Source organism: Pseudophryne corroboree, chromosome 6, assembly GCF_028390025.1.
Source record: "Pseudophryne corroboree isolate aPseCor3 chromosome 6, aPseCor3.hap2, whole genome shotgun sequence".
NCBI classification, from domain to species: Eukaryota; Metazoa; Chordata; class Amphibia; order Anura; family Myobatrachidae; genus Pseudophryne; species Pseudophryne corroboree.
This window is the reverse complement of record NC_086449.1, coordinates 134,412,524-134,427,326: the sequence shown is the minus strand read 5'-3', so window position 1 is coordinate 134,427,326 and position 14,803 is coordinate 134,412,524. Positions and strand designations below refer to the sequence as shown.

The 14,803-nt window shown below is 47.5% G+C and overlaps 1 protein-coding gene across 1 annotated transcript in view; it reads right to left on the bottom strand.

Moving 5' to 3' along the window:
* Positions 1-523: 523 nt before the first annotated feature.
* Positions 524-14,803, bottom strand: part of LOC134936689 (zinc metalloproteinase-disintegrin-like lachestatin-2) — a 199,929-nt gene continuing 185,649 nt past the window's right edge. Inside the window, exons 20-24 of the mRNA XM_063931868.1 lie at positions 13,009-13,105; positions 11,090-11,152; positions 10,104-10,178; positions 8,706-8,768; positions 524-2,795 (exon numbers count right to left, since the gene is read on the bottom strand). Of these exons, the coding sequence (XP_063787938.1) occupies positions 2,769-2,795; positions 8,706-8,768; positions 10,104-10,178; positions 11,090-11,152; positions 13,009-13,105 (325 nt within the window). The 3' untranslated portion in view covers positions 524-2,768. The remainder of the gene's footprint in view (positions 2,796-8,705; positions 8,769-10,103; positions 10,179-11,089; positions 11,153-13,008; positions 13,106-14,803) is intronic.

Here is a 14,803-nt window from a genome sequence, read left to right as displayed (position 1 = left end):
GTTGGACAAAAAACAACGAGCATCGCCAGTCAGAGAGGGGATGGTGCGAAAAATCCGATTGCATGGGCATTTGTAAGGTGATTGACAGGAAGAGGCCATTTGTGGCTCGGCATTTACTGGGAGTGTCCGGAAAAACGCAGGCGCGTCCAAGTGTTTTCAGGGAGTGTGTCTGACGTCAGCTCCGGCCCCCGATCAGCCTGATGTGATTGCACTGTAGGAGTAAGTCCTGGGCTGCGCAGAGATTGCGCACAGTGGATTTTTGCAGCTCGGCTTACACATAGCATCGCACACTTGCCCTGGAGCCGGTGACTATCTGATCGCAGGACAGCAAAATTAGCAGCCCAGCGATCAGGTCTGAATTACCCCCTTGGTCTCTTTCCATTTGCCCACTAACTATGCATGTGTAAAAGATCTGCAACACCAGCATAACAGTGCTCATATACAGTAACTGTGTTTGGTCTATGCATCATCAGACACATACTGTGAGAAGCAACTCACTTTAAGAAATAAACGGCACAAAATGTTATTATGAATAAATATGTAATTGTAAAATAAGGTTATAGTAAGAGTCCTCTCAGGACGATAAACAGTCATTCAACTAACACGTTCATAAATTTCTATTCACTCCCGAGTCTGGTGTGCATGGAGAAAATGCTTCCACCAAGCAGATAGTACATATTTGTTCTGGCAAGTTGCTTAAACGTGTACAGAGTGACATATTGTATGTGTGGATGGTGTAAGGAAGATAATTTTTTTTTTGTATAATCCCATTTTTAATTTTTTGGGTTTTTTAAGAATAGAGCCAAATGTAATAGCCTGCGACTTGCCGCTTTAAGGGGGACATTTACTAAGCAGTGATAAGAGTGGAGAAGTGAACCAGTGGAGAAATTGCCCATGGCAACCAATCAGCACTGGAGTAACATCTAGAATTTGCATACTCTAAAATGATACAGAGCTGCTGATTGTTTGATGGGGCAACTTCTCCACTGGCCCCTCCGCTCTTATCACTGCTTAGTAAATGTCCCCCTAAGTCTCTTGAAACCATGGCGCTTGCTGCAGGTCGCAGACAGGTTACAGTTGGCCTCTAGTGTTCTCCTGACTGGACTGTACAAAATGTAGCCTTTGAGGAAAACAGGAGATCCTCCGGAATATTGCCGAAATTGTAGTTCTGTACCAGCCACTCAGTAGCGGATCTTGCTACGGGCACACTGGATTTTTGGCCAGGGCGCCGCCTTTCGGAGGGCGCCGGCGCCATCCGGAGGGCACCGTGCCATGGCAAGATCCGCTACTGTTAGTCAGTGCCCCCCGGTGCTGTGCGGCGCTGTGAAGGAAACTAGATGGGTAGACGCTACCCATCTAGTTTCCCTTCGTGGAGAGGACCTTTGCTGTGCACGATGATGTCATCGCACACAGCATTGTGGGACTGGCACATAGACGCTAGGCGTCATAATTGACCTCTAGTGTCTATGCTGTGCTATGGGAGAGACGTCGTGACGTCTCTCCCATAGATCAGAGGAGAGGAGCGGCGCCGGCGGAGGTCAGCAGCGGTCGGGAATCAGAAGCGGGAATAGTAGGTTTTTTTTTTTTAAAGCGGCGCTACTCTACAGGGGGTACAAATGGGGGCACCACTCTACAGGGGGCACAAATGGGGGCACCACTCTACAGGGGGCGTAACTGACCATGCCCCTGTATGAAGGCACGCCCCTATTTTCGCTCGGGGCGCCACAAGGGCTAGAACCGGCCCTGCAGCCACTGTATCAGCCACATAGCTGTCCCTCCACCTAATAATACTGTGATACTGTGGCGTGAGAGTGATAAGACAGCAGGCAGGAGACAGGATGCAGACTGAGTTACACCCCTTTCACACTGAAAACATGTGTCACAGCTGCTGAAACCTTGTTCACTCTGCAGGCTGGACCTGGGTTATTGCTACATGCTGATTATCCTGCTGTCCCTTCATTTCGCACAGTATCACCCCCGCATAGCCGGGTATGGGGACTGCAATATCTGTGCAATTTATCAAGCTGTATGCAAAGTCTTCACTAGCTGTAGTGCACATGTACGATATCTAATTGTAAGCATTAGCAGTACAGAATCCGGTAGAAAGCTCTCTGTGCATGAGTGGCCTCATAGACTTGCACATTCCCAGTATGTACAGTAGCTAAGGTAAAACATTTCTAAGGTTCGTGCATACTCGCAGATTCAGTGCCAAGTCTATAGGCGGTATTCAATTCTTTTCACCCCCTTCCGCACCCGTTCTGTTTCTGCTGACGGGTGTGGTGTCATCATTTCAGCTCGCTACCCCCAGGTTAGCGAGGCGCCCATCCCTTTATGTAGCTAATCCTGAGTTCTATGAGCGCGATATGCGCAAGAACGGGGATCACTTTAGAAAGGAGATTGGGCGTGATATTTCATTTGAATACAACCCTTTGTCTGGATGAGTGCCTTCTTTTTGTAGACCGTCTCACACACCTACATTAGTAACTGAGGGGGACATTTACTAAGCAGTGATAAAAGCGGAGAAGTGAGCCAGTGGAGAAGTGGCCCCATCAACCAATCAGCAGCTCTGTAAAATTTTAAAGGAAAGCAGGAAACATATTTTGCATCATCAAGCAAAGGTCCATCATACCCTGCTTAACCTGTCCACTTGATAACATTAATGACATATAAATAATATACATTAATACTACGATCTTAATATAATAAATAGCACACAGTAATAAAACATCTGTGTAACTGAAGGCTTCATCTATGGTGCAGAACTCATGTTATCTTCTCAAGTTGGGTTTCAAAACCTGAAATAATAAAAAAGAATTTGTCACATGATCCACGTGGGGAGCGGTTACAGACATCTGACGCAGAACAATAATCAAGTCTGTTTTTAATTTAATTTAAAACATAAAAAATCACTAACTTGCAATATAATATTCTTTAACTGTATAAAGGAATAAACACTTATGGACAGGGTGACCACCTCTCTGCATTCTGTACTGATCCATTCTATACTTACCTACTTTTAAATGGTACTGTCTGGGAGTTCCACAGGGGATGCGTTTAGCATTCCGGTAGTTGGGATGCTGGCAGTCACATGACTGACGCCGGAATCCTGATACCACTCAGAATTCCGCCGCCAGAACACCGACCACCGGCATCCTGAAGGTAAGTATCAGGGCCACAGTTAGGGCCCGGGGGTTAGGGTTAGGCACTAGAGAAGGGAGGGGGTAGTTAGCTGTAGCTGCCACCCCTCGATTTGTAGCCCTAGCCGCCACCCTGACGCCTTAGCCCTAGCCGCCACCCTGGTGTCTTAGCCCTAGCCGCCAACCTGGTGCCTTAGCCCCAGCCGCCAACCTGGTGCCTTAGCCCCAGCCGCCAACCTGGTGTCTTAGCCCCAGCCGCCACCCTGGTGTCTTAGCCCCAGCCGCCACCCTGGTGTCTTAGCCCCAGCCGCCACCCTGGTGTCTTAGCCCTAGCCGCCACCCTGATGCCTTAGCCCTAGCCGCCACCCTGGTGTCTTAGCCCCAGCCGCCAACCTGGTGTCTTAGCCCCAGCCGCCACCCTGGTGTCTTAGCCCCAGCCGCGACCCTGGTGTCTTAGCCCCAGCCGCCACCCTGGTGTCTTAGCCCCAGCCGCCACCCTGGTGTCTTAGCCCCAGCGGCCACCCTGGCCCCAGCCGCCACCCTGGTGTCTTAGCCCAAGCCGCCACTCCAGGCGGGTTAGGGTAGGGGACATGGAAGGGGTAAAATAATTACCCCGTCCCCTGTTGGCATTCTCAATGTCTGGATACTGATGTCGGTCATGTGACTGCCGCATCCCGACAAACGGGATCAGATAACGATCCCCCTACAGGTAGGAAATGCTGGGGCATAGCTCCATGAAACGCATCATTATGGGACAGCACAATGCCATCATTGATTACATTCGACATCAGGTTTGGAACCATGGTGACTGGTTTCACAGTGCTGTGAAGGGGGTGGGATCCGAAGGAGGTCTTTCAAATTCAGGAGACCATAAATAATTCATCTACTCACATTCACATCTTGCAGCATGGTACAAACTATTGTTATGTGTTATCAGCCATTCCAGGCTGCAGGAAGTCTGACTGGAACGTCGTTTACAACAATTAATAACAGGGAGTGTGACCAGGGGAGCAAATGTACTAAGTCTTTAAAAGTGATAAAGTGCATAGAGATAAAGTACTAGTCAGTCAGCTCCTAACTGCCATGTTACAGGCTTAGGCCCAAATGTATTAACCCTTTCAGTGTTTTTTTTTTACCTTGCCAGGAGTTTCATGGGCGTTGCCAGGGGTTTCGTGCGCATTGCCAGGGGTTTCACGCGCTGTGTCATGCTTTTTGCCAGGGGTTATATGCTCTGGGATGCATGCTCTTTGTGTTAGGGAATGCGCGCTGCCTAGGGGTAGCTAGGGATGATTCAAAATCATTGATGGTCTACGACCAATGTCAAATACTTTTACCATCGATGGGGGAGAACCAGATGGTTTCCTGCCATCGATGGTTCAGTGCTACTGAATTTAGATTTTCTTTTCTAAAAGTGTCATGACACAGAGCTTAGCTCCGCCCCCTGACACCCATAAGGCCACGCCCCCTGGTCCGCCCGCATGTGTACTGTAAATGAGGGATAACCCACCGATGGCCTTCCCCCGGGCAGCATTTGCTGGCGGGCACTAGCCTATTAGCACTGACATCCTCTACTCCCCTCCTCCCTTGAACTCCGCTTGGCTGGCGGAGTTTTGCGAAATGACGTAATCGCGTCATGATGTCACAACGCAATTGCGTCATCCACCGGGCCAGCCGCGGGCCAGCCGAGTGTAAGGAGGAGGGATGGGGAGAGGGGAGCAGTGGCATGCCCGGAAATTTTACAGGGTTGCCAGTCTGCACAGCGCAGCTGGCCCTGGAAATTTTCCGGACATGCCACTGAAGAGGTTAAGCTTTAACAGGAGATAAAGTGGAGATGGATAAATAGTGATAAATAACCAACCAATCAGCTTCCTGTCATTTTTCAAACACAGCCTGTGACATGGCAGTAAGGAGCTGATTGGCTGGTCATTTATCACTCTTTATCTGTCTCCACTTTATCTCTTGTTAAAGCTTAATAAATTTGGGCCTGTGTTTGAAAAAAATGACAGTTAAGAGCTGACTGACTGTTACTCCCTCTCTCTCTCTCCACGGCTTAGTACATAGACCCTCATATATTTTGGAAGACTGAAGGATCACACCAGGATCGGACTGGCCCACAGGGGTACCAGGGAAACCACCGGTAGGCCCCACTGCCTGAGGGCCCACTCCTTCCTCTAGGGATCAGGTTCCAGACTGTGCACTTGTATTATACATGGTAGATATGTTGCATTACACTGCACTAAACTATTGTGTATTTCAAGCCTCTGTGGAGCTGGCCACACCCCCTTTGTAGGCTGGCCACACCCTTAAGTATGGGCCCCTATAACCGCATTCCCCCGGTGGGCCCTTCATGCCCCAGTCTGACAATGGATCACACTATTGTTTTTCACGTGTTTATAATCAACTTTTCCTCATAGATGCAGCTTAATGAGCCTGTCACAGCATAACACTACCACAAGATGTGCACACTCTTATTATACAGCATCAAAAAAAATACAAGGACAGCGCTGGCAAATTCACATTAAAATTAGTTGTTTTTAATAACCCATATAAAAACATTCAAATATGCAATATTCTATTTGATATAATTAAAATATGTAATTCATACCATATTACTATCTTTTGTTGCCAACCAGAGAATATTAAACACTCCTAACTATGTATAATAGCATGCAGCTAAACACTTAACCTGAGCAATCTCATCCAACCCTATTGTCACAATTGTAACCTTTTTCGTCAATCTGCTACAATAGTAACTGATGTCTCAGTTGTAATTTAGTGCCTGTGTAGCTGTTTAGCAAGCCTCCATTTATATTTCAAGTAGCAGTTCTTTGAGTGCACAATTGGTTAAAAAGCTGTCTCCACACGGAGTTTCCCCGTATACTTAAGCTGGTTTTAGATGATACTTCTAGCTTTATAGTCATTCATAGTCCCCGCTCATCAGAACCATAGGAATGTTCATCTACGTATTAATTTGCTGCTTTACACGTGTTTAAATACCTCTCCCGGCTGTCGCCTCCAAAACTAGCCTTATCCGGAGTCCACCGTATGATGGATTACAGGTAAGATGTCCAATCCTTTCTGTGTAAATAGCTGCCTCTGGCTGGCCGGCACTTAATTCAAGTATCAAACTCTCCCTTGCAGTAAATATGACAAACGCGTTTCTCCGCTTAAAGTTCCGTCAGCGGCTTCATCAGTGTCTTATTATACAGCATGTGTTACTACATGCTTCTGTATAGAGGAGCCCGAAATGTTACTCTGCCTAAGGTCTGACCTTAATCTGGCTCTTGTATTTAAAGTTTGTTTGTAACTCACTAGTAATTTTTTGCTTACTATATTTCTCTGCTGCCTATCCTCTGATGGGATATATATGTTATCCCGGCAGGCGAGGATGCCGGCTGTCAATAGCCCGACACCGGCATCCTACCCGTCAAAGTGCCGGCAGTGAGGCGAGCGCTGAGAGTCTCCTTGAGGGCTCATGGACACCAACGAGTGGGAAAAGCCTTCGTGTGGTAGGATTCCGGCTGTCGGCCGTCAGGATTTCAGCTTCGGTATCCTGTTAACTGCATCCCCCTCTGATGTATTCCTCCTGTTGGTGTGATGACCGGCCGCTCTCTTCTCTTACTCACTGAGTTTGACAGATATGTTATCTGACAGATGACACATCCCAAGGTGCTAGAGCCACCATCTGCTCCAATACAGAGCCAGGAGGGGAGGAAGCTGCTGCACTGGCAGAGGGATACTGTGAGCGGATGGATCCATCCTACCCTCCCAGAATGGCCGGGAGGCTCCCGAAAATCGGGTGACCCTCCCGGCCCACCTGAAAGGTGGCCGATCCTCCCTTTTCCCTGTCAGGCCCTCCGCACCCACTCGGTCGCCCACAGCAGGAATAAGTGGGCGGTCCGAGGGAATCCGATGACACGATTCGTGCTGAATCACGACATCATAGCTCCGCCTCCCGCTATACAGTGCCTATTTTCTTGGCACTGTATAGTGGGGGGCGGAGCCACGAGGATGCAAACGTGATGACATGCCCCTGGACTGCTCACTTCCCCATCATCACGCCCCCGGACAGCCCACATTGACTTTGACCATGCCCCCGGACAGCCCATCATGCTGTCGGCCACGCCCCCATGTGCCTACAACGCTGCCTACTCCCGAAGGAGGGGGCAGCAAAGTAGGCAAGTATGATGAATCTAGCAAGATGTGATGCGACACCTGTCTATACACTCCTCTGGAATATTACTACCTCAGGAAGTGCTGTTAATGTATGAATCATTGTATTATTATTACATTATAGGACTCTCAAATAAAACAGTGCAACATCATACCTCCCAACATCAGCTGCTGCCAATGCTGAACCCCTTGAGTGGCAAACCTATGGAAAAGGGGGGCGTGGCATTGCGAGAGAGAGAGAGAGAGAGAGAGAGAGAGCGCTCTATAAGCTGCTGGCATGCCCCCAGTCTCCTGTGAATAGATGCTGTGCTCATCAGAGCCGGATTTCCCACTAGGCACGTGAGTCACGTGCCTATGGGCGGCATGCTAATTCTCCCCCTCCCATTAGTCTAGCTGATGTCCCACTGGCCACTGGGGGCTGCTCCTGGCAGCAGCGCAGCCCTGGTTACCTGATAACTTACATAGAATTTGACGGCAGATTAGAACCACTTGGCCCATCTAGTCTGCCCTTTTAAATAAGTGATAATGTCCGCCTGTCACAGTGACTGCGCCTGTGAGCAGCGACGCCTGAGCTGGTGGTCGCTGCTCTCTCCTCCTCTGCTGTCAATTTGCCACTGTGGTGATTCGTATTGACAATGACAGAGGAGGAAAGAGCAGCGAGCGCCCACCTCGCGCCGATGGCGCCGCTCACAGCTTCAGCCCCTGGGGGGGGCATTAACAGCAGAGCCTGCAGAGGAGGAGAGAGCAGCGAGCGCCTGCACCCGCAGCGTCGCTCACAGCCTCAGGGGGACATTAATTAACAGGCTGTTAATAACAGCAGCAGCAGAGTGTCAGTGTGGCCTGCCAGCGGCATTGCTCACAGCCTCAGGGGGGGGACACAGGTGTAGGGAAATATGTGTGTGTGGGGGGGAGGCGGCCAATATCATTGTGCCTAGTGGCAGCCTGCCCCTAAATCCGGCCCTGGTGCTCATGAGTGACAGAAGCCTCCCAAGTGCCTCCCCCCACCCACACACCCACTGTGGGACAATGCATACACTCCAACTGTACCTTTCTAACAGGTACAGTACCTTTTTGTAATGGCCTGTATCGATTTTTGACTCTCCAAACTTCCATTGAAAGTAAAGGGAAGGGGACGTGGCCACGCCCCCTTTACACGTGGCCACACCCCTTTTTCTCATTTGTACCACAGGTGGGACAGTCCAAACAACAAACGTGACTGTCCCGTGAAAATCAGAAAGTTGGGAGGTATGCAACATCCAAATATTAGTTCTCAACTTCTCATAAGTCTGACTCCTCATTTGCTGAAATGTAATATTTACACCTCCTCAGTGCTCTTGCACCGTGTTAATATATGAGGTCCTTGGCTTGTGTTTATGACATATCGCAATGGTGTACCTGTGGTGGGATTGGAGGGTATGCCGGTCTGGATGGAGGGGCAGTGGATGGCTTCTGATATGCCTAAAATTAAACAGAAATGATAAAATTAGCTGAAAGTAGAATCAAGGATCCTTCCCCTGTCCACAGACCTGGTCTTCCCATGAGGCAAGTGCCAGAGGGCCACAGAAATGGAGGCCATAAACGTTAACTGAAGGTGCTCCTTTAAGGACTTTTATGTTCAGGTGCTAACTAATGTACAGTATGAGAAGCACATTACAAATAGCATATATGTGTTCTAAGATTGTAATGCAGCATTTTAAAATGTTAAACAATGACATAACCTATTTTTCATGTATTAGAGCATGTTGCTAGAACAGTAGAAGATATTGGTAAACGCACATACAGGAAAAAGTGCATACATGAGAAACGTCCTAAGCAGGCATCCGTTTTCACGCGTTTCACCTATTTTCTCTGTGCCTATGGGGGTCATTCCGAGTTGATCGCTTGCTAGCAGTTTTTCGCTGCAGTGCAAACGCTAAGCCGCCACCCCCTGGGAGTGTATATTAACTTTGCAATAGTGCGATCGCTTCCATCGCAGAACGGCTACAAAAAAAAAATTGTGCATTTTTAGAGTAGCCCCAGACTTACTCAGTGCTTGCGATCACTTCAGACCATTCAGTTCAGGATTTGATGTCACAAACACGCCCTGTGTTCACCCAGCCACGCCTGCGTTTTTTCCGAACACTCCCTGAAAACGGTCAGTTGACACCCAGAAACGCCCACTTTCTGTCAATCACTCTGCGGCGGCCATTGCGACTGTAAAGCATCGCTAGACCTTGTGTGAAACTACAACGGCTGTTGTGAAAGTACGTTTTGCATGCGCATTGCGCCGCATACGCATGCACAGAAGTGCCATTTTTTTTGCATCATCGCTGCGCTGTGAACATTTTCAGCTAGCGATCAACTCGGAATGACCCCCTATGTGTGAATGTGGTCTATACTGGTAATGCAAGTCATTGTGTGACATTTTATGCATTGCCAGTCAACTAAATATTCATCTAAGTATTTCTTGCTCTAGATCACCTCCAGAATGCTATACCTGCTTAGTGTGCCATGTTCTTCCCAGTGCAAGATTAACAACAGGATGGCACGGTCAGTCACTCCAGGGTAATCACTCATAGTGGGCCCCCACACATAGCTACATCGTCAGTGTGGGGGCACTGTGGCAGAATGTGAGCTGGGGGTTCTGTGTGCATTATATAAACTGGGCGCTCCACTGTGTGTTCCATACATTTGTTTTGCTGGGAGTATTTACACATTACACTTACTAACACCATTGCCACTATGTCATTTTGACAATTTTATTAGTAGGGGTCCCACAAACTTTTATACAGCCCTGTTCTGCCCTATACTTACATTGGGAACCTGTGGCTTTTGAGACTGGGAAGGGGGTTGAGGAGGGTATGCAGCATTCCCATAATTCACCTGCGTCTATAGGAACAAAAGTAGAGAGTTAAGTGCATTAATTACGTCAGGGACAAACGGTGTCACTGTAGTCAGAATGTCCTACTGTATGTGTCATATGCTTGAATTATGATACTGCAGGGCACGCTAAAGAATATGAAAGCAGTGGAGGAACTACATGGGTGTGGCTGCCATGGGATGGGGCTTAAAAAGGTCCACCCCGCCCCGAGGTGCCTGCAGCCTCAATCCTGCACTAGCAGCACATGCATGACTAGAATAATTCCCACTATGGACTCTCAAGTGCAGGGGGCCAAGTAGGGCATCACTGGGTCCTACTTACATTTTGCCATGGTGCCTGGCCATGCGCTGTTAGTTACATCAATTTATTAAGGTGGTCCTTTGCAGCTTTTACCTTATAGATATTGTATGACTCTAATAAGTGAACACTTATTCAGCAATAAAAGAAGTGGTTCACCTTCAGGCAAAATACTGGTTTGTACATACTGACCTGCACCTATTCACTATTTATTGCATCACCGCTCTGGCGTTCTTCCTGTGCTTTTCACCAAAGGCTTGAAATCATCTACACAGGCTTGTTCTCTTTTTGTTGGGATGGATAAGCTCGAAATACAGAAGTATCTCAACAGTACTACTGACCACTACTACTACATGGTGAATAACCTGTGTTACCATTACTATCCAATTACAACCTTTTCATTCTCTATATTAAGCTATCAGTTCCTGCTGCTCTGCTAAACTCTCTTCCATCATCTTATGCTTTCCTGTCACCCACTGCATACTGCTGGCTGCTGCCATTCATCTGTACTGCTGCAGAATGCTGATCTTTACATACTATCCTCTCACAGCACCTCTGTACTGCTATGATATATCTCATGTGAAGAATACATGTGCTGTTACCCATAGCATCCGTGCTTTACCTGTGATGGGAATGGAGGGTAGGCTGGTCTGGACGGAGGTGCAGAGATTGGCTTCTGATATGCCTATAATTAAACAGAAAGGACAATATATTTGATAAATCCAGGAACAAGGGTTCACACCCTGTCCATAGTCCCGGTCTTCCTATGAGGTAAGTGGCCCCATCTCAGACAGCACTCTTAAGGTGCGTACACACTAGGCAATATTTTAGACGATACTGATCATTTTCACCCTTCTGAGTGATATTGTGTAAAAATGGAGCCTCTTTGCGGACTCGCTGCGCTTGCCACAGGCTCTATTCCCACTCTACGCGTGTCGTGGACACCTATGAGTGGGTATAGTACCTGTACTCGGCATACCGACTGTTGGGCTTGTGAACGCTCAGGTACCCGGCGTCGGCATGGTGACCGCCGGGATCCCGAGTACCAGTCACATTACCGGATCCCTTAGTTATGCCCCTTACACAATGCCCACTATAGCTGTGCCGCTTATTCACATAATGCCAACAGTAGTTGTGCCCCTTACACACATAATGCCCACTGTAGTTATGCTGCTTATGCACATAATGCCCACTGTAGTTGTGTTGCTTCTACACATAATGCCCACTGTAGTTATGTCCATTACATACACAATGCCCACTGTAGTTGTGCCACCTACACACACAATGTCCACTGTATTCACATAATGCCAACAGTAGTTATGCCCCTTACACAATGCCCGCTGTAGTTGTGCCACTTATTCACATAATGCCAACAGTAGTTGTGCCCCTTACACAATGCCCACTGTAGTTGTGCCGCTTCTACACAAAATGCCCACTGTACTTCTGTTGCTTCTACACATAATGCCCACTGTAGTTATGTCCCTTACATACACAATGCCCACTGTAGTTGTGTCGCCTACACACACAATGTCCACTGTAGTTGTGCAGCTTATTCACATAATGCCAACAGTAGTTGTGCCCCTTACACAATGACCACTGTAGTTGTGCCGCTTATTCACATAATGCCAACAGTAGTTGTGCCCCTTACACAATGCCCACTCTAGTTGTGCCACTTATACACATAATGCCCAATGTAGTTGTGTTGCTTCTACACATAATGCCCACTGTAGTTATGTCCCTTACATACACAATGCCCACTGTAGTTGTGCCGTCTACACACACAATGTCCACTATAGTTATGCCACTTATTCACATACTGCCAACAGTAGTTGTGCCCCTAAAACAATGGCCACTGTAGTTGTGCCGCTTATACACATAATGCGCACTGTAGTTATGCCCCTTAAGTACACAATACCCACAGCAGTTGTGCCACGTAAATAGCTCCAAATGTTAGCAGCTGTAAATAATGAAAACATTCGTCCAACTGTAAACCAGGCCCTAATTATTATTTGTGATAGAGGTCTCATACACAAGTAATCGTTATGCTAATTTCACATATATGGCAGAATCTGCTATAAGCTACCAGAGCTGTGCAGAGAAAACTATTTTCACTTGGTACATAGAACATCCTCTGAGATGCGACTCACAGGAGAGCAGAGTAATGCTGCCACAGAGGTCACAGACCAGACATTTCATCCAGGTATTTATGACATTTGTAGAGAATTGACACATATGTGGTTTAAAGACAGTGGGTCCAACTCAACTAAGCATAGATAATAAATCAATCAAGTGGAAAGGATAAGATTGCAGCTGATGGGAGATTTTTAATTGTACGTATGATCAAAGTCTAATGATCCTCCAGTAACATGAACTGTAGAAGACGCCTTCCTCCAAAACACACAAAGCGACTGGATTATTATACTGTGTGTGCCTCAGTTGTACAATTATAAAGACGTGGCTGAACAGAAATGCAATGGTTTGTTTGAGGTAAATAGAAATAAAATGGTGTGTGGTCATCTGACGTGACACGTCTGCACTTACCTGCGGGGTAGATGGATAGGATAATGGCGCTGGCTGTGTCCGATTCTGGATGTTGAAAGTGGGATTGGTCACACCGGATGCAGTTGCTGCAGGTCTCCTGAAATACAAGTGCAAAATATACAGAGGGTTACACCCTGCTACTGGCTACCACTAAGGTGCCTGTTCATGCTCCGTGCTGGGCCCGGTACACATGCAGAAAGAAATAGGATCATTTATTATTAAGGGCCCAATGGGGTTGTCTAGTATTCAGCACGGGTTAGTCAACCGGCACTGGTAAATAACACCGCTACTTCTGTAGCAGTCTTAGGGATCACAAGGACAGATGCTTTTTGCACCGGAGTAGTACTGAATTGATCTGGTAGTTAAGAATCCACTACCGCAACTCGCAGTGAGTTGGATAATTAATTATCTGGAATCATCCAGCCAGCAATGATGAATAGAACCCTTATTACACAGTGGGGTAAATTTACTAAGATTCGTATTTTCCAGATTCAGGTCAAAGTTCAATCACGAATGACATCGAAAGTGTAAAACTGCAACTTTTTGAATTGATTACGACTAATTTACTAAGCTGTCGTATTCGGGTTTTTCTTTTGTTCCGATGTCGATGTCATTCGTGGTTATTTTTCTATTTTTACGGCAGTGATTAGCAAAACACTGCCGACTTTTTTTACAATCAATCTCGGCCGGATCTGTGTGATCCGTGCTGGGGTTTATTTTTTTTTTTTTTTAAATTAAACACTGTAAAATAATAAAAAAAAATGCGTGGGGTCCCCCCTCCTAAGCATAACCAGCCTCGGGCTCTTTGAGCCGATCCTGGTTGCAAAAATATGTGGTAAAAAATGACAGGGGTTCCCCCATATTTAAGCAACCAGCATCGGGCTCTGCGCCTGGTCCTGGTCCCAAAAATACGGGGGACAAAAAGAGTAGGGGTCCCCCGTATTTTTAAAACCAGCACCGGGCTCCACTAGCTGGACAGATAATGCCACAGCCGGGGGTCACTTTTATATAGTGCCCTGCGGCCGTGGCATCAAAAATCCAACTAGTCACTCCTGGCCGGGGTACCCTGGGGGAGTGGGGACCCCTTCTATCAAGGGGTCCCCCCCCCAGCCACCCAAGGGCCAGGGGTGAAGCCCGAGGCTGTCCCCCCCCCATCCAATGGGCTGCGGATGGGGAGGCTGATAGCCTTTGTTGTAAAAGAAAAGATATTGTTTTTAGTAGCAGTACTACAAGGCCCAGCAAGCCTCCCCCGCATGCTGGTACTTGGAGAACCACAAGTACCAGCATGCGACGGAAAAACGGGCCCGCTGGTACCTGTAGTACTACTACTAAAAAAATACCCAAAAAAAGACAAGACACACACACCGTGAAAGTATAATTTTATTACATACATACACACATACATACATACTTACCTTAAGTTCCCACGCAGGTCGGTCCTCTTCTCCAGTAGAATCCAAGGGGTACCTGTTGAAGAAATTATACTCACGAGATCCAGGGGTCCAGGCTCCTCGGGAAATCCAGGGGTAATCCACGTACTTGCATAAAATAAGAAAACGGAAAGCCGAGCCACGAACTGAAAGGGGCCCCATGTTTTCACATGGGACTCCTTTCCACGAATGCCAGAAACCCACTCTGACTGATGTCTAAGTGGGTTTCTTCAGCCAATCAGGGAGTGCCACGTTGTAGCACTCTCCTGATCGGCTGTGTGCTCCTGTACTGAGTGACAGGCGGCACACGGCAGTGTTACAATGTAGCGCCTATGCGCTACATTGTAACCAATGCTGGGAACTTT